The sequence below is a fragment of the Musa acuminata genome, chromosome BXJ1-1 (genome assembly GCF_036884655.1).
Source record: "Musa acuminata AAA Group cultivar baxijiao chromosome BXJ1-1, Cavendish_Baxijiao_AAA, whole genome shotgun sequence".
NCBI classification, from domain to species: Eukaryota; Viridiplantae; Streptophyta; class Magnoliopsida; order Zingiberales; family Musaceae; genus Musa; species Musa acuminata.
The window spans coordinates 10138819-10159160 of NC_088327.1; the positions used below are offsets into that span (position 1 = coordinate 10138819).

At 42.9% G+C, this 20342-nt stretch overlaps 3 protein-coding genes across 4 annotated transcripts; 2 read left to right on the plus strand and 1 right to left on the minus strand.

Annotated features, from left to right (window-relative positions):
- Positions 1-2584: 2584 nt before the first annotated feature.
- On the minus strand, positions 2585-10381 carry LOC135672209 (AT-hook motif nuclear-localized protein 1-like). Its single transcript, XM_065180668.1, has 5 exons — positions 9557-10381; positions 8545-8612; positions 7093-7224; positions 3754-3915; positions 2585-3187 (listed from the first exon to the last, which is right to left on the minus strand). The coding sequence occupies exons 1-5, from the start codon at positions 10047-10049 to the stop codon at positions 2897-2899; spliced, it is 1146 nt and encodes a 381-aa protein (XP_065036740.1). The 5' UTR covers positions 10050-10381; the 3' UTR covers positions 2585-2896.
- Positions 10382-12665: 2284 nt separating this feature from the next.
- Positions 12666-17037, plus strand: LOC135672220 (AT-hook motif nuclear-localized protein 22-like). Of its 2 annotated transcripts, none has more exons than XM_065180685.1 (2): positions 12666-14306; positions 14524-17037. In XM_065180685.1, the coding sequence occupies exon 2, from the start codon at positions 14546-14548 to the stop codon at positions 15467-15469; it is 924 nt and encodes a 307-aa protein (XP_065036757.1). In that variant the 5' UTR covers positions 12666-14306; positions 14524-14545; the 3' UTR covers positions 15470-17037. The 2 variants fall into 2 exon arrangements, with proteins under 2 accessions (XP_065036757.1, XP_065036750.1); XM_065180678.1 differs by having other exon boundaries at positions 13217-13594; positions 13664-17035.
- Positions 17038-17998: 961 nt separating this feature from the next.
- Positions 17999-18530, plus strand: LOC135680527 (protein SMALL AUXIN UP-REGULATED RNA 51-like). Its single transcript, XM_065194507.1, has one exon. The coding sequence runs from the start codon at positions 18071-18073 to the stop codon at positions 18389-18391; it is 321 nt and encodes a 106-aa protein (XP_065050579.1). The 5' UTR covers positions 17999-18070; the 3' UTR covers positions 18392-18530.
- The last annotated feature ends 1812 nt before the right edge of the window (positions 18531-20342 follow it).

A 20342-nucleotide genomic window follows, 5' to 3' on the forward strand; every position in this document is an offset into this window, starting at 1 on the left:
ATATGAGATATCCGCTAGAGCCTATATCTTATTGGATATCCAATAAACTCTTGAATTATTGGATCCTATGTATGAGATCCAATAAGAGCCCATGAGAGATTATTGGATAGAAATCTATTAATCTTAGAGGCTTGGGTAGTTGGATGGAGATCCAGTACCCAATAGGATATGATCGATTAGAGTTAAGTTGAAGAGCATCGTTGCAGTCCTGTTGTGTGGATCATCGTTAGAGATGAGGGTGCTTGACCTCCGTCGCCCTCTCCTAGAGATCTGCAGGGATTCAGGGATGTATGATCTCTTTAGGTAATATAATCTATCTCATACGTGATTTTCTGTTTTATAGATTTTTGCGCATTAATCTTTACACGACGACGAACATATCTTTGAGAATTGAGAATTTTGTTTTATATTCTTCCGCTGCGCATGTGATGTCGCCCCTAAGATTTCTCGACGGTGATATCAAAACTAGATTGTTCGTGTGAAATTTGATTTTGAACTGCGTGTGTTGTGTTTTGGAAAAACCTTTGACGTTAAAATCGTTGACGCAAAAGCGAGAAAGGATAGTAACTGTTACTGCCGTTGCAAATGGCAATGCTGCCATCTGCGTGCAGGCTCTCGACCAACGGCCGACGGGCTGCTGTAGTGGCAGCCACCTGCACGCGGGCACTGCGCGCAGGCACGGTTGGCGAAATCGTAAGGACTTGCATGCAATGATACTATCAATTAGTTATCCATCCAAACCAAATTGATTATCCTCGAAAGCACATGGAATACCTTAGCATGAGTGTTCAGGGGTTAAGAAGGCGTTGAGGATGGAGAGGACGCATTCTCCGATGAAGGGTTTGTAAAGGGGAGATCAGGCTCGGCAAGGCGGAGGAACTACCCCCATTGCTCCACAACGTCAATGCTCGCATAGTCAATGCAAGTGAATAACTAGAAGGAGTTCGCCATCCTTTGTCTCTTTCTCTTTCTCCTCCTCACCTTTTTTCAGTATCTCACTCCTTGGCAACTACGAAGAATCACAACGATTAGAGCGATAGGAAATATACGTTGAGAAGGAAAAGAAGTATATCTTGGCAATTCGGCAAACTAGCAATGAAGGGTCAAGATCTTCTCTGAATGATACGTATTCTTCATTTGGAACCATTTGATTTCCCTCGATCGACTACGATTATTATGTGCACGAACATAAACAACATCTAAGGTTTTTACCACACATCATCCTCGCCCCATGATCGAGTGTCATCGTCGCTATTAGGAGCAAATCCTAGACCCTATTCGTTGGTAAACGAGGAATCCTTAATTAGATATGGATCTCAGGACATATATACCAGGAATCATATCATTTCATTTAACTAATTTTATAGATTCGTTGAGGGAAAAAAAGAAGGAAAAAAAATCTCAACCGAGATAAGCAATGAAGATGACAAAATAAATCATGTATATCTTTTTGTCTAAAAATAAAAATTATTGTGATTGTATTCATTAATTGAAAATATAAAATAATTTTTTTTAGCAAAGGATAAAGGCTGAAGAACTTCTCTTCTTTCTTTTTTTTTTTATTTGAAGGTATTTGACTTCAAAAAAGTCTATAATATTATTTTTTTAAATCCAATGACGTCCCTATTTTTGTTTTTAACTTAGGGGTGTCCTTTTTTTTTTCAACTTCAATGAAAATAACCTAATCTTTTACTAAAATAACGTGATCATATATGTTATTTTAAATAATAATAATTAATTATAATAATTTTTTAAAAATAAAAAATAATATTATTAAATCATGTCCTCGTGATTTTAAGATGAATACTATCATTTTTATTTTTTAAATAATTTTATAATAATTAATTATCAAAATAAAAAAAATTAATAATATATATGATCAAATCATTTAGGTAGAAATATGAGGATACTTTAATCCAAAACAAAAAACCTTGATAAAATATTAATATTATATTCGTTTTTCAGTAAAATACCTTTTATTCCATGCAAACCACATTCGAGAATATATATATATATATATATATATATATATATATATAGGCGGAAGCGACGGGGAGCGCCCGAGAAGCGGTAGCGCTGGACGAAGGATGGTCTTCGTTTGCCTCACCGCTTTCTTCCTCGTTCTCGTCGTTTACCTTCTCCGGCTGAAACCACTGCAAGCTTCCATCGTTGACTTCGTTCAAACCACCGCCGCCAGAAAGATCCAATATAGAAGTCCACTGTTTTTTATCTGACTCCTCTCCCGTTATTATTATTATTATCTTTTTTGCACTTGATTTCAAAGTCATATCTTGTTAAAATTGAAACAAATGAAGAATCTGTTGACAAATCTGCGATTAGAATCTTTGACTATGTTGTTGACAAATGAGGAGCCTATCATGAGTACATGCCTAGGAAAATCCAAATATTCCAAACAAAAATCCCTAGATATAATAAAAATCTACAGATATAATACAATTATGTATGTGTATGGAGGAGTCTTATCAAGCACGTCAGGATTCATGCTAAATATAATACTAGCACGGAAATACTAATCTACTAACTCACAATCAACATGTCTATCAAGATCTGCTGCACGAGCTACGAAACCAAGCATCCACTCTGCTAATAGAATTAACTGACAGTAGCAATTGATGACCGTAAAGCAGGTGTTACAGCGTTAACACATCAGCTAGACAGCAAAATCTAAAGTTACGAACCCTACCAAACCCATGTATCCAACCATCTAAGTCCATTCATAACAAGAGTAAATGCATGCTAAGAATACAAACGTTAGAAGCTGAAGCTTGCAATCACGTGGAGGATGCTCTAACAATGTGGATAACTAGAGATCTGATCAGTAGAGATACCTCACAAAATGACACCCTGGTCAGAGAGGAAAGAATGTTGTGTGGCTTCACCCTCCTGGCAAACCTATGTTGATATCCGTGGTGGAGTTACTAGAGCCAGGCACGGGGTGTAGGGAAGGAGCCCAATTTTCCACCTTGAACGAGGATGTAGTGGAAGGATTTGGCTTCCCCGTTACTGAACTGCTCAGTCCTTGCCCGCCACCAAAAGCTTCCTCCATATCCGTGGTTGAATGTGGCATTGCAGCAGATGCCGGCGTAGATGCTGAACCAGTTTCTATTCTTGGCTTCTTTATTTTCTGCTCCATCTGAAAGCTTGGCAAGAAACTTCCCACCACAACCTAACAAAGAATAATATGGCGAACTGTGAACGAGCTTGAACACAAAATTTTTATAACCATAATTTTCACCTACTTAAATCATCCTGATATTTGACTTGTAAAGTTCTGTTTTAAAAAATATAGAAAAAGAAAACATGCAAACATCCGCTTTTGGAAAAGAAGACGTGGGAATGAATCGTGCATTATACAACAGCAAGAAGTTATGGGACATATCTGTCACAAGGATCTTTTCTCACCATTGAGCTAGATGGATATCTCTAGTTTAATTAAAAGCATTTGAATTTTTTTTTGGTTTTAGTAAGGTTTCTTATGTTACACTGAATTGCTCATTCCAGACTAGGAACTGGCATAGGTCGTGTAAATGGATCATGCTTTATAAAAGAGTTTGAAAAACAAAAGTAGATTTTCAGAAGCACTATTTTTGTTTTCAGCACAGAAGAACACTAAATGTCAAGGAAGCTAATTCAAATGGTCAATTAAACAATTTCAGCAACAACGAATCATAATATGGGCATCCAAATGAAAGGCTTCTATATCATGAGAACTTCCAGGCATAAGCCCATTACCTGCACAGGACTAGCAGCAACCAAAAGACCAGCAACTCCTCCACCGACAACTCGGCCATCTGGACTTGCCAAAGAAACACTCAGGCCACCTGATCGGCTTCTTGTTCCTCCATTTTCAGTTGGCATAAAAGATCCAGATAAAGAGAGCAGTTCAAAACGGCCCTGTAATACAGCAGACTAGATATCATTATGCAGATTGTCATGTGGTACACACATCTGCCCACATCTACAACTCAACTTGCACTGGCACCCACCCTCTTTGCTGCTAAAAGCATTAGCGATATACCTAATCTAATAACAAATCCCAGTGTATCCCACAGATGGAATACAGCATCTAGTATCATGTAATTAGGTAGGTTACGAACCAAGAAGTATAAACCCACAGGACCAAAATAATCCCAATGTATCTAAAGATGGGGTTTCGTTTTGTTAAAAAAAAAAATCCCAGATGAGTTCTAAAATCTTTAGCAAAAAGACCTAATCTAATAACAAATCCCAAAAGATTCATATTTAGAATGCAATATCTGGGATCATGTAAGAAGTAGGTCGAGAACCACAAGAACCAAGATTTATCATTAATTCATACGGCCAAAATAACTAGAGATAAAACTCTACTAAAAACAATAAAAGATAATATGACCGCTGTTGATTTAGCTAGGATACTATCTCACATGGCTCAACGGTGGAAAAAGACTCATGTTGCCAACCTCAGAGTTGGGATATTATAGCTTAATGTTGTTGTTATAGTATAGAAGCAAAATAGGATGCTATTACAATTGGATCAGATATTGAACTAACAGAATCAACTCTCAAAATGAAAAATATATGTGTATATATACAACAAGAAAACCCAAATCAAAATTTGGCCACTTATATAGCTTGGCAACGCTTGCTAGTGCAAAACTTTTCTTCAGCTTGCATATATAAAATAGATTAATTTTTTAAAATCCACCCAGTTATGAAACCCAGAAACTACAAGAAGTGCCAATAAAGAATCAGATTAATCACCAATATCTAGTAAAAGTATGGCTTTTTCCTCAAACAAAAAATCGGCACCAAATTCAGAAAATCTTGTAGAAAATTTTAAGTAAAAAGATATTGGACAATTAAAGAAGTCTAACTTCACATTCATGTCAAGTAGATTCATCACCGTTGCACATAATAAGCTTTACCCAAACTAGGAAAGGAAAACCAAAAACATAGATAGAAGTATACAAAAAAGATACAAGTGAACACATAAAAAAAGAACAACATAATGTACTACTTATACCAAAAAACAAAGATATTTGATGTAGTATGTACTGTCAACCCTGATGCAAACAATGTTATACATAACTTTTAAATAATATATGATTGTGTATTATGAACAAATAAGCACCTCTTCTGGGAAAAGCCCTAGCATGTACCATATTTAGCATAACAAAGCCAAGATAATAGTAATCATCATAACTATTATCATTGAGTTGCTATTATCATTCATAGCAACTCCACACAGCAGGAAAACATAAGAGTCCTGGCAAAATATTTGCATTGATTTGAAAAAAATGTTAAACCAATATCGTCCATCCGGTAATAGTAATCATCATAACCAACCAAAATTGACAAAAGATTATATGAACTACAATGTTAATAAATAGGGTATGATGCACTTATTTGACAAAGTACCTACATGTAAGCAACCGATAATGATTGATAGACAATACTGAAACCATTAGATTATTAAATTGATTTCCAGAAAAAGAAAAGGTTAATAGTAACCTTATATGCAATCAGGATTGTTAAATAGTGAGCTATCTCATATGTCCAATATAATTGTTTTAGTGAAACTACTAAAATTGGTATGACAAACTTAACTATTGATCTGTAACTAATTTATTCAACAACTTGTTTCCCTATGAATTCTTAACATGACATCATGATCAGCATCTGCTGCTAATTATGATAGCATAGCAACAGTACAACCAGATGTGAGCTGTCACTTTCATCTGGGGAGGTGCTGGGCTTAAGAAATAAAATGTTCTATGCCATTTGCACTTTAATCTTTGAAGCTGGCTCCAACAACAAACTATTTTATTCATTGCTGGAAGACAGATCATATGCTCATACAAGAGTCTCCTTTACTAGATGATGTAAGACTCCTTTCTCAAGGGTTCACTGCCCTTCTTTGAGTATGCTTCCAAAGCGCGAAGGAAAAAAGGCATGTACGTTCACTTTCTTATATAATGAATTTACATATCATGCTGAACACAGTTTTATTTTCTCAAAATTTATCTGTGAAGTAAATTAATTTAATGCTATTAATTATAGAACAGCAAAATATTATATCAGTTAATCTTATCTGCGAAAAGTATTATAATTATATAAAGTTCTTCCTAATCTAAATGCATTTAATGCGAGATCTTCGGAAAGCATGCACTCATGCTGCATAGGCAATTAAGATTTGCTATATTCAAATAATGTATCAGTTCAAATTGCATCCAAACTTCTAAGGATCTATATTACTGCCAAGACTTTTCTACAGTTAGCGGTCAAGACCAAGCATGTTAACAAGATTATGCCCCTCATTAATGCCTATTCATTCACCAGTATTAGGTGAGGTATAGAGAACATCCCAAAATGGAAAAAGTTTCATGTAATATATTGCATAATCTACAACCAGATATCAGTCAGGCATCAGGCATGATCATAAGAAACTGGTGACTGATGCTAAAGGCAAAATTAGTAAAAACAGGGACTTAATACAAAATCCTAAAAGATTAATTATCATAATTACCACCTTTTGAAATATTCCTAAAATCAGGAAGAGTCAAGAAGTGGTACCAAGGAGTAGCATCATATCAAAGTCACAAACAGCACGATGAACCAACAGATAAAAAACCACGTTCAATATTGATAAATTACAAGCAAGCAGTAATCTAAATTTCTTTTATCTTCAACATTTACCACTCAGAGTTTTGCATGAATATGTGCTGCTTAAGATTATCAATTAATTTATCATCAGAATACTGGTTTAACACTAAGTTGACAAGCTATCACACTAAATTCCTACTTTTGACTCAATGTTCACATAAAATACATCCTTGAGTTCATTTACCAATTTCTAGAGGGGCAAAACATGAGAGAGTTCATTCAGCTACATCGTTAAGCAAACCTAAATATCTATGTTATTGTGATCACAATCATTTCTTCCAATATCACATGTCCTACTGGCTATTAGTATATCAGAACTAGGAAGATGGGCAAGGAGAGAGAACTGTTGGACCATTTCTCTAGTATTTAACAATTAAGCGGAACTTAGGAAATCATATAACATCCTACAATAAGAGGAGATACACGGACCTCATAAGTCAAAGTACCACCACTTGAATCAGGTTGACGTAGTGTAACATTAGAAATAACACCATTAGCAGATAAAATACAAATAGCTCGAGGCCCTTGTTGTGAAAATGATATAATTTTCATAGTAACATCCTGCAAACGTTATCAAATGTAAATTATAAGTAGATTATGAAATATTTAAAGGATTAGATACAGAAATGTACAACAGAAGGATTTATGACTTCATATTCAAGTAAAAGGATATCCCTGATTTTGAATTTTTTTCGGACTGATTTGAGAGAATCACAATATAAAACTTTTCAATTTATTTTATATGATTTGGAATTTAGGTAACGAGATCCAGAAAACAGAGAATCTAGCTCATTAAATAGCTCTGTGATCTGTACAAAAACAACACTTTTCTATATAAATTCAGTATATTCCTTAGAATCATTAGAAGTCCAAATTAAAGGATATAGATATGTTCTTTTCATATTAAACATGGTTAAAGAAGTACATATCTGATTTAAAACCATGTGCATATCTTAATGCTGATTATAAATGGATCTAGATATGATTTCTCACTATAAGAAGTATACCCATTCTGTTTTCACCAATAATGCCAGAGAAATATTATTCTGTTCTTTCTCTGATTGGGTTAGCATTTATCAAAGACATTGATGTTGCTCTTTAAATGTCTTTAGCGCCAAATAGCTCTTTTGCAGTTCCATGTTCTATAGACAAATCTTACCAAGAGAACAAATGCCTCAACTTCAAGAAGATAAATTAACGACAACAAATGTAAAGGATGGCAGCCAGAGCAAGCCCACAGTGGGACCACGGAGACAAACACTGGCCCACCCTTGCTTTGGCTTTAGCTTTTTTCGAGGCCTCGTAAAAGCCATGAGTGAAACTGTAACCAGCATATAGAGATCTAAATTACAATTTGTTGGCTCCGATCATGTGGGACCACTTTTAACCACAAAGCATCAGGCCACATCCATAAGAATAAAAAGGCGAAAAATAAGGTGTATTTTTTATTCTTTTTGTTGGTTTCGAGCAGATGTCCAACAAAAGATCTGCAAGATAGAATGTATCCAAGAGGGCCTTTCACATGCTTCTAATCGGTTTCCATGGAAGATCTTGCATAGATTTCAGCTGAAAATTTTACCCATGTTGTACATTTCTATCCTCTTAGTCAGATTTTATCAGCATCTATGATGAAGCCAGACAACAAATGAGCTTCCTTAAAGTTCTGATCATTGAAGTTCTCAGTATTTTTCACCAAAGATGTTTACAAGTTGAGTCTACCTCATACCACTCAATTTCCAAAGCCTACCGGCCTTAGCATATTACAAAAAAGCCCAACACACTTAACTCTAAAATTAATTATAACATGCAGTATGATAAAGAATTTTCACAATAATGGATTACAGCTACCGAAAATTTTATGCTAGGTGTAAGTAAGCAAACCTCGCCAGCAGCAACATTAATGACATGAGGTGTGAAATTCGCACCAGCAGAGCAAGCTACCATCTCTCCTGCAATGTATAATTCAGATAACTAGAGATTTTATAGTAAACCTCTGCAGCCTAACCTAAATCGAGTTTGCAAAGAAAAAAAAGGGATTCAAAATAATGGGTACTCTCAAGGCAAATTGAGGAAAAAGTGACACCATATATGGTTGAACATTTCAGCTAGCAAAAACTGTAGCTAATTAGTCCTTGGATTTAGCAGAGATGAGACAAGGGACTGCAATACATAGATCTAGCAGTCACATTATTTTACCACATGAAATCATGCCAAAGACACTAGGTTTACCATGAAGATGGACAGTAAGGGGTTCTGCTGCTAACAAAAATAGCAGTCAGACTGCATCCAGCATGTGATGTCTACAGCTGCCAGCACATCCCTTATCCAGACAATGTCTTCCAGTTGGAGAAGGATGCAACCCCACACCTGTTCTTATTCTCCAGTTTCTCAGAACCAGCATGACAGAGACCACAAAACTACAAGCCCTAGTTAAAAGGGGGATCATTGAGGTTGAGGTTCCCAATTTCCCAACCCAACCCCACAAAACTTCGCTTTCCCTACCAGGTACAACAGCAGATCTGCAGAAAGAGATCAGGTTGCGTGGTCCCCTGGCAGATCTCAAAGGCTTGGTTCTTGAAGAACAAGCTGACAGCTACCACCAAAAATTAACTCTGATGAAAAGGAACACAGACAGAGGGGAGACCATTCCGGGATCCACAGACTCGCTCATCATCAACCGACCTCCATGAGAACCAAAGGACGACCCGCACGAATCGGCAACAGCAGACAGATATGTCAACACACGCGAAAAAGAGAGAAGGAAACAAGAAAACGTCAACTAGATCCTAAATAATCACAGGGAATAACATCAGTGGGCGTTGGATTTGTGTTCGAGAAATAGCAAACGTGATTTCAGATGAAAAAGAACAGGCAGTACAGGGATGAGGAATACCTAAAGGCTCCGACTCGAGTCCGTACTGCAGTGTCTTGCTCACCAAACCCACTGGCCGCCCTCTACCCCGTTTCATCGCCGCCCCCACCGCGGCCGCCGACGTGTACTGGACGCCGGCCGGCACGGACGCCGAGATCGGCATCGGGTTCAGCGGTCGCAGCAGGCTCCCGTCCGGCCCGTACTTCCTCGGCCGCCCCCTCTTCTTCTTCATCGGCTCCGCCGCCACCAACCCGACAACCGCCGCCGCCGCCACCGCCTCCGGCACGGCCGCGGCCGGCCCGACCACCACTCCCGCCGGCGCAGCCACCGGTGGTGCCGCCACCACCGCCGGTGAAGCAGAAGCAGCAACCGCCGCTGGCGCCATCCCGCCGATCTCGCTAGCAGGCTTCTCCTCCCTCACCAACCCTGCCGTCAGAGGCGAGGACGGAGGCCGGTAGCTTCCGGACCCCTCGACCGCCGCCGGAGAAGGTACGGCTCCTTCCCTGCCCTCCATGCATAGATGAACCTCAACAAACCCTAAAAGCACTCGCAAACCAGTCGCCTCAACTCGCCCACTCGCAAACCGGAAGGAACTCCTCCTCCCGCCGGGTTCCGACCGCTAGGGTTTTCTCCAGCCCCTCGCCGTCGGACTTCACCACCACCAGCTCCGCCGCAACGATAATTAAACCCAACAAAAAAAGAAAACCAACTCTAGAAAATATCTCTTCTTCACCAATTTCTCTCGCCTTCTTCGATCCTGATCGAAGTGGAGTAACAACTGATTCAGACAACACCACCAACAACAAGAAGCAGAAAGAACAGTGTAAGAAAAAGAAAGAGAGAGAGAGAGAGAGAGTGGAAATTAGTAGATAACTCGATTATTTAAATGCGGGACGCTACAAAAATCGAAATATGCTGCTGCAGGAAAGGCAAATACTAATTTCTTATTGTGGAGGTGAATGGGTTATTCTAAGGAAAGAGATGGGTAGAATCGGAATATAAAATTATTAGTGCTTTTTATTTGAATTGTTTTTATTTAGGGTCTTATTTTACTCCCTTGTATGATTTCGCTTTGAAAGTCGTGCGAGGTAAAATGCCACTGCTCATGCAAGGAATTACGGAATTGGTCCTGGTCATGGCCAGCGTACCCTCGCTCGTGTTGGGAGTCGCGACCTGTGGAGTCAAAAGGAATTTGATTATAATTATTTTTTTGAATTATTATAAAGAGAAGAGTTCTTTAGATATGTGCATATGATTCAACAGCGTCTTCTGCTGCAGCTCAATTAGATCCATGACTAAGCAAGAGAGACGAAAGAGCGGACTTGGAATGGCATGCATGCTAAGGAAGACAGAGGCGGAGGACGCGGATGGAAGCGGTCGGCTGCATGGGGTGGTCAACGTGGTGTTGGAAGATGCCTGGAAGCAGACTGAACCAGCCATGAAAGGTTTCAGGAACGATGTGGATCCTGAGGGACCAAATCACGGTGGGACGCGTACTTGAGGCCACATCACCCGAGAAATTTCCCCTGGGTGATTCCGTCAGCCTGAGCATGGGACGAGGGAATCAAAGGTGACCGATATGAAAGAGCTTCCGCCTCTCGTCAGGAGTTGACCCGAAGGCATTGGATATATATAGATTGGAGGATTGTGTCGCCTCTCACCGGTGACCTCTAAAGAACACTCGCATGCATAAAGACAGGAAGGCATCTCCCCACCACGAGAAGATCCCCTTCCAACTCTTGCTGAGTACACAGTGAGTTACACTCTCCCATGTCTGGAAACAAGAGAGAGAGAGAGAGAGAGAGAGAGCGGGGGAGGAGCGGCACTGCTGTCTTGCTTTGATGAAAAGACTGCAAAAGAATGCTGCAGTGTGACTGCTACAGTAGGGAAAAGGAAGCTAAAGGCGAAAGGATGACTGCTTGTTCTCCAGCGGCAGGCATGCATGCATGCATGTGCCAGACAATAAATAAGAAAGTTAAAGTGCGGTGGATGCAGGAAAAGAATGTGGTGAGCATCAAAAGCCAAGAGAAACGAAGAAGAAAGAAAGGAAGAAAGAAAGGCGGGGCGAGTCCGGACGAAGAATAGCTCAGCGAGAGCGGCTGCTCCGCCGGGCCTCGCGGCACGTCAGGCGCCGAGGCGAAAGCCGTGCCCGCCTCTGGTGGTTTAGAATCTTTTCTTGTATATAAAGATGATGAGCTATTAATTTAAATTTAGGCTCCACGAAGAAGACTTTGATCCATCCACGTTGTTACGATTTATCATTGAACTGGTTCAGATGGAAAGTTGGCTGAGCATGATTACTTCTCAGCACACAAGGAGCTTCAACGATAATGTCGGGAAAAAGAACATCGGAGAATATCCTGGAACACTGTTGATGATGTGTTCGATACTTATCCACTACAATCTTCAGTTCTTGGTTTCTTGTGTGTTCGATTTTTAATTTTGTTTGTTATCAATGTTTTTATTTCATATTTTCACTTAGAAAATATTTTTAATTGTGTGATATTACGTGAAGAAAAAAATAATGATAAATTGGACATGTCATGTTCGACGATAATGAAACATTGGACATGTATATTTACTTTCAATATTCTTTTTTGTGTTATCCTTTTTCATATACAATAATGATGAATATCCGTATATTCACTTCGTTTTATTTTTTGTTGTATAGATCATTTTAAACGAGTATGGCTCGAGTATCGTATGACTTAGGTAATCCTAGTTATGAGGTCTTATGTAGTTGGATCGGATTATTTAAGGTCAATGCTTTCTTATTTTCTTTCTCTCTCTAAGAGAACGTACAATTTGGCGGCCCATCTATGAGTTAATTCGGAGAAAGATCGATGTTTTGGGTGATGAAACTATGTAAAGTATGCCATTGATCATACTTTTGAAAGATTCCAGATGTAAATTGGAAGATGGCCCAAGACATCACATTGAGTTAATAGATTGTATGGTTGGACCTCGAAGACTCTCCTTCCCGTTGTCATATGGTTGACTACATGAATCTTTTTCTTGTCGTGGAGCTAATAAGGCTATTTTAATGGAGACTCTCCGGTCCCATCCGGTGCAAGCCGGTGGTCGATGCAGGAGCTGCAACACAGGCAGCAGCAGGGTAGGGAGGGGAAGGTGGAAGGATGAGTCCAAAGCCATCTCCATCACTCACATGGATTCTCTGTCCATGGCTGGCAATAAAATAGCTCCCGCGATGCTCGCTGATGCATACAATAGTTTAAGCTAGCGCTAGCTGGTTGCGGAAGAAGAGCTTCGTGATCTGGTCTTCTCATGGAGGTTGAGGTGCAGCTCTCATGGCCGGCCTGCCTGCCTCCGCCTCTCAAAGTGGACTTTGTCGAGTGCGAAAAGCAGAGCGGATTCGAGGCGGTCGTTGGTGCCGTTCACATGGCGTCGGCGGCTTCCTCCCGGTGGTCCACCTGGGTTCAGCTCGGTGCATGCACGAACGCATGCTTCATTAGTTTATGGGACAATGGACGTTGATGCAGCATCCTCACTGCATTAAAGGATTCCATTCAAAATGGATGGTTGATTCTCCTCACTGCCTTTCCTGTATATCCTCTCTCGGACGCAATTGACACGGTAAGTCGTAATCCTTCTCCGTCTCCGTCTCCGTCAACATCAACACGTCCACCGCTTTGCTCACTGCTTCCTCCATGTCTGGCCACATGACTCACGTGGAGCTTTACCACACTGCTTCCTCCATCTCTCTTTTCCGGCTTTAATATTCGTGCGGCGCGAGCGGGCCTCGGCGACCGCGTCGACCGTGACCGACGGGGGGAGCAAAGAACAGCAGCGGGGTGCGGGATCTGCCACCTGAGATGGAGGCTCCGGGTACCACATCTACCAAAGCTCCGCGTGCACCGACGCCGGTCTCCGGCTTCCGAGCTGTGGTTGAGACGTCATGGCCGCCAAGAGATGGGAGGCAGGGGAAGGGTGGTGGGCGCCACCGCCAATAATGGTGGTCCTCCTAAGATTCCAGGCCTCGCCCCCGCTCCTCCACAGCTACAACTCCCGACCACCTCTGCCGCTTATTGCCATACCGTGGTAAGGGCACCACATGCGTCCTCCTACCCCTGGTTTGTCTCGACAATGACGAAAAGGCCCCCATGGCAGGTGATTAGCAGAGAGTACGACGGGGCGAAGCACGCGTGCAACAGAAAGGGTAGGAACGTAAACGCAGTTCGAGGGTTAGGGGTGGGTGCGCCATTGAATGATTGGCCTGCAGCTAGCAACGACAGCATCTCTGATCTCATCTGACGTCGACGTTGCTGTCCTTGCCCCGATTAAACCTCCCATGAAACGTCGGAGGACTTCGGCTCGATAAGAACAAGAGAGGGAGAGACGGAGCCTTCTCACTCGGACGAACAGGTTGAACAGGAGGCAGCAGCAGATGGTTGTGAGGGAGAGAGAGAGAACGAAAGAGAGAGAGAGAGAGGGCCGTAGGGTTGTTGGGAGAGGGGAATAAAAGGGAACGATCGATCGTTGTTGTGCTACCGGAGCCCTATCATGGATTCATCTTCTTCCTTGCTTTGACCTACCCAAACGCTGACTCGATCCCTAAACGAATCACGAGCCCACAAGATAGGCGTCCCTCGTCTTCCTCCTGAACCCCTTCCGGTAGCAACAATTGCAGCTACATATACCCAATTTGCCAGGAAGAGAATGAGCACCGATGGAAGAGATGGGTGAGTGGGGATTAGCCGCTTGTTTTCGCTCCCGCTCTCCACGTAGCAGCGCTCCGATTGCGTGCTAGAAGGTGAGAGCGATCAGAAAAGAGGCGACTGACAGAGACGGCCGCCTTAGCTTCTTTCTTTTCCTTCTTTTTCCCTCTCTCTGTCTCTCTCTCGTATCGCCTTCATTCTTCTATCGTATCTTTTACTTTTCCTTCCTTTCCTTCTTCGTGGCCTGCTGCGCTCTTCTTTTGCACCGCTTCGATTCCTACGTCCCGTCCAAGTTGTGTTGGGTTTGTGCAGAAGGGGAGCTATTGCACAGGTAATGGATCCGATGACAGCATCCACGCATGGCTATCATCTCCCTCCCTTCCGCAGTCGTGACTTCCACCGTCTCCACCATCCGCCGCAACTCCAACCCTTCCAACCGCAGCAGCAGCAGCCCAAGATGGACGAAGAGCAGAGCAGCCTCCGTCATGGCAACAAACGTGACAACGATGACAGCAGCAGCAGCAACAACAATTCGAACAGCGCTGACGGAAAGCAGCTGGCGCCTTTGGCAACCCCCGGCAACGGTGGTGCAGAGGGCCGGGAGATCATTCGCAAGCCACGTGGCCGCCCGCCAGGATCGAAGAACAAACCGAAGCCACCGATCATCATCACGCGAGAAAGCGCCAATGCGCTACTATCCCACGTGATGGAGATCGCCGACGGATACGACATCTGCGAGAGCGTCGCCACATTCGCGTGCCGCAGGCAGCGAGGAGTCTGCGTCCTCAGCGGCAGCGGCACTGTCACCAACGTCACTCTCCACCAACCGGCCTCCCCCGGCGCCGTCGTCACTCTCCACGGCCGGTTCGAGATCCTCTCCCTCTCCGGATCCTTCCTGCCACCGCCCGCCCCGCCGGCTGCCACGGGCCTAGCCATCTACTTGGCGGGGGGGCAGGGCCAGGTCGTTGGAGGGAGCGTGGTCGGGCCACTCATAGCATCGGGTCCCGTCATTATAATCGCGGCTTCATTCGGCACCGCCGCCTACGAGCGGCTCCCTCTCGCGGCAGAGGAGGGTCTACAAATGCAGGGCACACTTGGATCGCCGGATCTGATTGGCCAGTCGCCGCCGCCGCAGCTGCTGCCGCCTGACCCAAACAATCTGCTCTTCCACAGCCTGCCACCAAACCTACTGAACAACGTGCAGGTGCCGGCCGATGCTCATGGATGGGACGGCAGCGGACACCCTCCGCCGTATTGATTCGACTAAAATTAACACTCGATTAGTATTTCTTCTTGTCTCAGCTGAATTGTCTTCAAATGGTGTTCGTTCTCGTTACTTTGACTCATCATCCTTGTGCCAGTGGAAGAATAGCTCGTACAGATGTAGACAAACCAGCTACGTACATCTTCTGTTCTGTCGACTCTGTTCATCTCCTTAAATCGACTAACTTCTGCTTCCCTAAATTAAGAAGGTTAAGTGGGAAAGAAAGGATTCAGCAGCGTACATGACCTCCAGGCTTGTCCTTTAGCTGCATGGGTTGTTGCACACCACTGACCAGTCTCAGCTCCCAAAGCTCTCTCCCTCAGCAGCGGCAGCATTCTCATTGACACTGCTTTTGGAGGCTGGGGACTTGGAGCAAGGAGGAGTAATGACGGACTGCAGTGCACGTGAACCGTGCAGCAGAATCTCCTTCTCGAGGCAACACAGTTAACCTGATAACAAGGCAGGCGTGAATCAAAGAGGGGGTGAAGTTACTGTGCCTCTCAGTGAGTCAGGATAAGGTTTTCAGAAGCTGCAGCACGCAGAGGATGATATGGTTATCCCTGTGTATACCTTGATGATGCAGTAACTGGAAGGTACTAAAATATAAATATAATGATATGCATACTAAAATATTTCATGTATCATACTAAAATATTAACCTTATCGAACTTATCCCACTAATTCAAAAATACCTAAATTTAGATGAATAATAGCACACATGTAGCCTTCTCCTCCTCCTCCTCCTCCTCTTCTGGCATACAGGCTCCTGGCCTGATCCAAAGAAGCCTACAACCTCACTGGAAGCAACCACAGCCCAGCTTCTTAAACATGAATGAGAATAATACAAACAAGAACACCATCAGTGCATTCAAAGATGGTTTGGGAAGGCCGGAATTATGTAGCCCGATGACTATTTTTAGTAGGTTATCTTACCTCTCCATATGCTTCATATCCTTTCGAATCGACTATAACTAATGAAATGTGTTCTTGCTGTACCTCTCAAATCCATCTCGGAACATGTCGAGCAGTCAGGAGCTTCTTCCTTGCATGGAGCCCGATGACCTGCGAGTGATCAATGAAAGCCTCATGATCTGCTTCCGATGAGTGATCCTTGTAGGACTTTCTCCCACTTCCTTACCTGTTGCGTAGTCTAAGCATGTGAACTGTAGGATGTACGTGAAGGAGAGGACATGGGTTCATGTGCTGTTGCTTGATATGTGCCCAGACATCATGTTGTGTTGTTGGTGGTGTTCCTCAGCTGTTCGATGTCAAGTTCAACGAATCCGGAGTCGGATGTGTCTGGATCAAACCTCACATCCTTCGCCACCGGGAGAAGACCGAGGGCTGGAGATGGATGGTTGATTCCATTGGAGGCAGCTAAATCGACGGCATGTCTGCAAACCTGTAAATGCCATTTACGCATGAAACTGCAGAAGATGAAAACAGCTTAGCAACTTATGCTTGCCAGAGGGATGACGGGGAGGCGGCAGGCCATGTGGAAATGCTCTCCTGTACTTGCAATCATCATTTACTTCCTTCCTGGTAAATAACAATGATCTTGATGGGTCCACGAGAATCTAAGGCGTTTTGTGGAAAGATAAGAAGTTGGATTGCTATGATCTTTGTGGGACCATCCTCAGTACCTGGTTACGAAACTAGGAGCAATAGTAACATGGCACTCATGTGCATTGCAGAAATGTGTGGTCGCCATCATCACAATTACCTGATGCATCTCCAGGTCATGGCTATTCTGCATTCCTTGGGTGACTGATTGATCACGTAAACTATCACTTCTGCAAATATAAGGTTTATTTGGGTGGTGATATGATGACATTGATGCTTGGCTCAGTACTACTGCAGCAGATAAAAAGTTTGAGGAAGTGGAGCAAAGCAGGAAGTGTTCCTCATCTTGCATAAAGCATAGCAGATGAGTCTGGCCGCTAAATAGCATTCAAGAACAGACAGTGGGACAAGACACCACATGGTTTCTTCTGCATGCGGAAGCCATGATGATACCAAACCAAACATCATGGCCGAAGGACTTGTTGGTCTTGAGAAGCTCAAGAGATCGTGTCCTATGCTGCAAATGGACCGTTCAAATGGAGGAGCAGTGGCCTCAGCAGTCATTGTAGGGTCCTGTCAGGAACAGTTGCGAGTTGAAATGTAAGTTGTCGAGCATGTTTCTTCGTGTGAACTATGATCACCTGCATGCGCAGATACAGAGAAGCCAACTAGTGGGAAGTTCTGTGCTCAACCTTTACAGGATTGCTTACGCAGGAGAATCTAGACATGATCCAATGCGTCTTGAGATGTAAGATTGACTAGACATGGATCTCGATGTCGGATTTTTCGGGTATCACTTTCCTTTTCGGCTTTAAAGGTAAAGGGCGGGCCATGGCTGTCCATGGCGAGGTCAGCAGAGCCACGAGCCGCATCGGCCCCGCATGTCTTCTCGCAGAGTCTCGCTGCTGGCATAAATAGCATCCCCACCTTACCGCCACTCTACAATTCCCACAGCTCAACCACACTTCCTCTCCTCCTGCTGCTGCTCCTCGTCTCTCGAACGCACGCAGACAAGAAAGCAAGGAAGAGAACATGGCGGTGAAGAAGCAGAACAAGGTGGGTCAGACTGCGGTGCTGAAGCAGATACTGAAGCGGTGTTCGAGCTTAGGGAGGGAGGGCAAGAAGGAGGAGGAGGAGGAAGGGCTGCCCGTGGACGTGCCCAGGGGCCACTTCGTCGTCTACGTCGGCGACAACCGGAGCCGATTCATCGTGCCCATCTCCTACCTGGCCCGCCCCGAGTTCCAGAGCCTCCTCCGCCAGGCCGAGGACGAGTTCGGCTTCCACCATCATATGGGCCTCACCATCCCCTGCGACGAGGTGGCCTTCCGCTCCCTCACCTCCGCCCTCACCTGAAGTCCAACACCACCTCTCCTCCATCATCTTCTTCACGTGAATTCCCATGTTAGATTAGCTGGGAAGGATTAGTGTGTACAGTGCCGGGCGTGTTCTTCCCACCCTCTTTCACCGTTGAGTTTTAATTGTCGGGAAGAAACCTGCGGAATAATTCTTTTTCCCTCTTTGTGTATCGAAATAGGTTCCTCATCAAAATATCAACTTGATATCAAAATGCTAATATCAATCAGCACCGCATAAACAATCAATCACACAGTGAGACCAAATCTTTTTAACGTGGAAAACCCAATGTGGGAAAAACCATGGGACCGCAGTCCACGTCAAACTTCCACTATCAATAATAATGATAACAGGTTTACAGTAGGTCTTCTCTAGAATAACTAGAGGATCAGAATAACATCAAGATCATAGATCTTGGCTTAAGAATAGCATATCTTTCATCACATAGGATGGATCTTCTCAAAAGAGAATTCTAGGTCTCACGAAGTGGATATCGTAGGAAAGTACCTTAGAGAGGGTAAACTGTAGATCAACACCGTTAGGATTGTAGAGTTTGCTGTAAGGATTCTCCACATAAAATTTGGGCCGAAACTGACAACGTTTGGCCACCGATCGTCAAGCAGAAAACTCAGAAACCTAATCTTTCTCTCTCTATTTCTCTCTCCTCTTTCCTCCGTCGTCGCACGCTGCACGCTGCACGCTTGCTGTACACACTGCACGCTCACTCAATTTCTTTGATTTGGGCTGATGGTCCAAATTTGTTTCACCGATCCTAAGTCTTTAATGGCAAAAGACTTACTTAGCTCTCTTTTAAGCTTTCCAATTTTTCCAACATCATGGCCAACAATCAGCATATCATCAACATATAGTAGTAAAATAATAAAATCATCATCTGAAAATTTCTTCATAAACACATAATGATCAGATGTGGTTCTATCATACCCTTGGCTCATCATAAAGGAATCAAACTTCTTGTACCACTGTCTAGGTGCCTGTTTGAGTCCATATAAGCTTTTCCTAAGCTTACATACCAGATTTTCTTTTCCCTTAACTTTGAAACCTTCTGGTTGCTCCATATAAATTTCTTCTTCTAAGTCACCATGAAGAAATGCTGTTTTTACATCAAGTTGCTCAACTTCTAAATTTAAACGGGCAGCCAAACCAAGAACAACTCGGATAGAGGACATTTTTACAACCGGAGAAAATATTTCTTCAAAGTCAATACCTTTCTTTTGACTGAATCCTTTCACAACTAGTCGTGCCTTGTATCTCTGTTGTGAGCTATTGCTTTCGGTCTTCAATTTGTAAACCCACTTATTCTTGAGAGCTTTCTTCTCTTTAGGCAACTTTACCAAGTCATAGGTGTGGTTCTCAAGCAGGGATCTTATCTCTTCTTGCATGGCTTTAACCCACTCATTCTTATTCTCATGTAGAATAGCTTCTTGGTAAGTTTCTGGCTCTCCCCCGTCAGTAAGCATAACATACTCGTGTGGAGGATATCTGGTAGAGGGTTGTCGCTCTCTAGTGGATCTTCTCAATGAAATCTCAACTGGTGGTGGAGGTAGCTGTTCAGTTGGTTCAGAATCATCAACTGTAGGTGTATCATCACTAGTATTCTCACCACAATCTTCTTGTTCATCTCCCCCATGATCATCATGAACTACAGGTGAAGGAACTGGACCCAAACTCCAAGGAATATAAACAGAGGTTTCTGGGTTCTCAACATTATCACCATCATCAAACAATTGGTCTTCAAGAAACACAACATCTCTGCTTCTAATAATCTTCTTGTTCACTGGATCCCATAATCTGTACCCAAACTCTTCATGACCATATCCCAAGAAGATACATGCTTTTGCCTTATTATCAAGCTTGGACCTCTCATCTTTGGGAATATGAACAAATGCTTTACACCCAAAGACTCTCAAATGATTATAAGATATATCTTTTC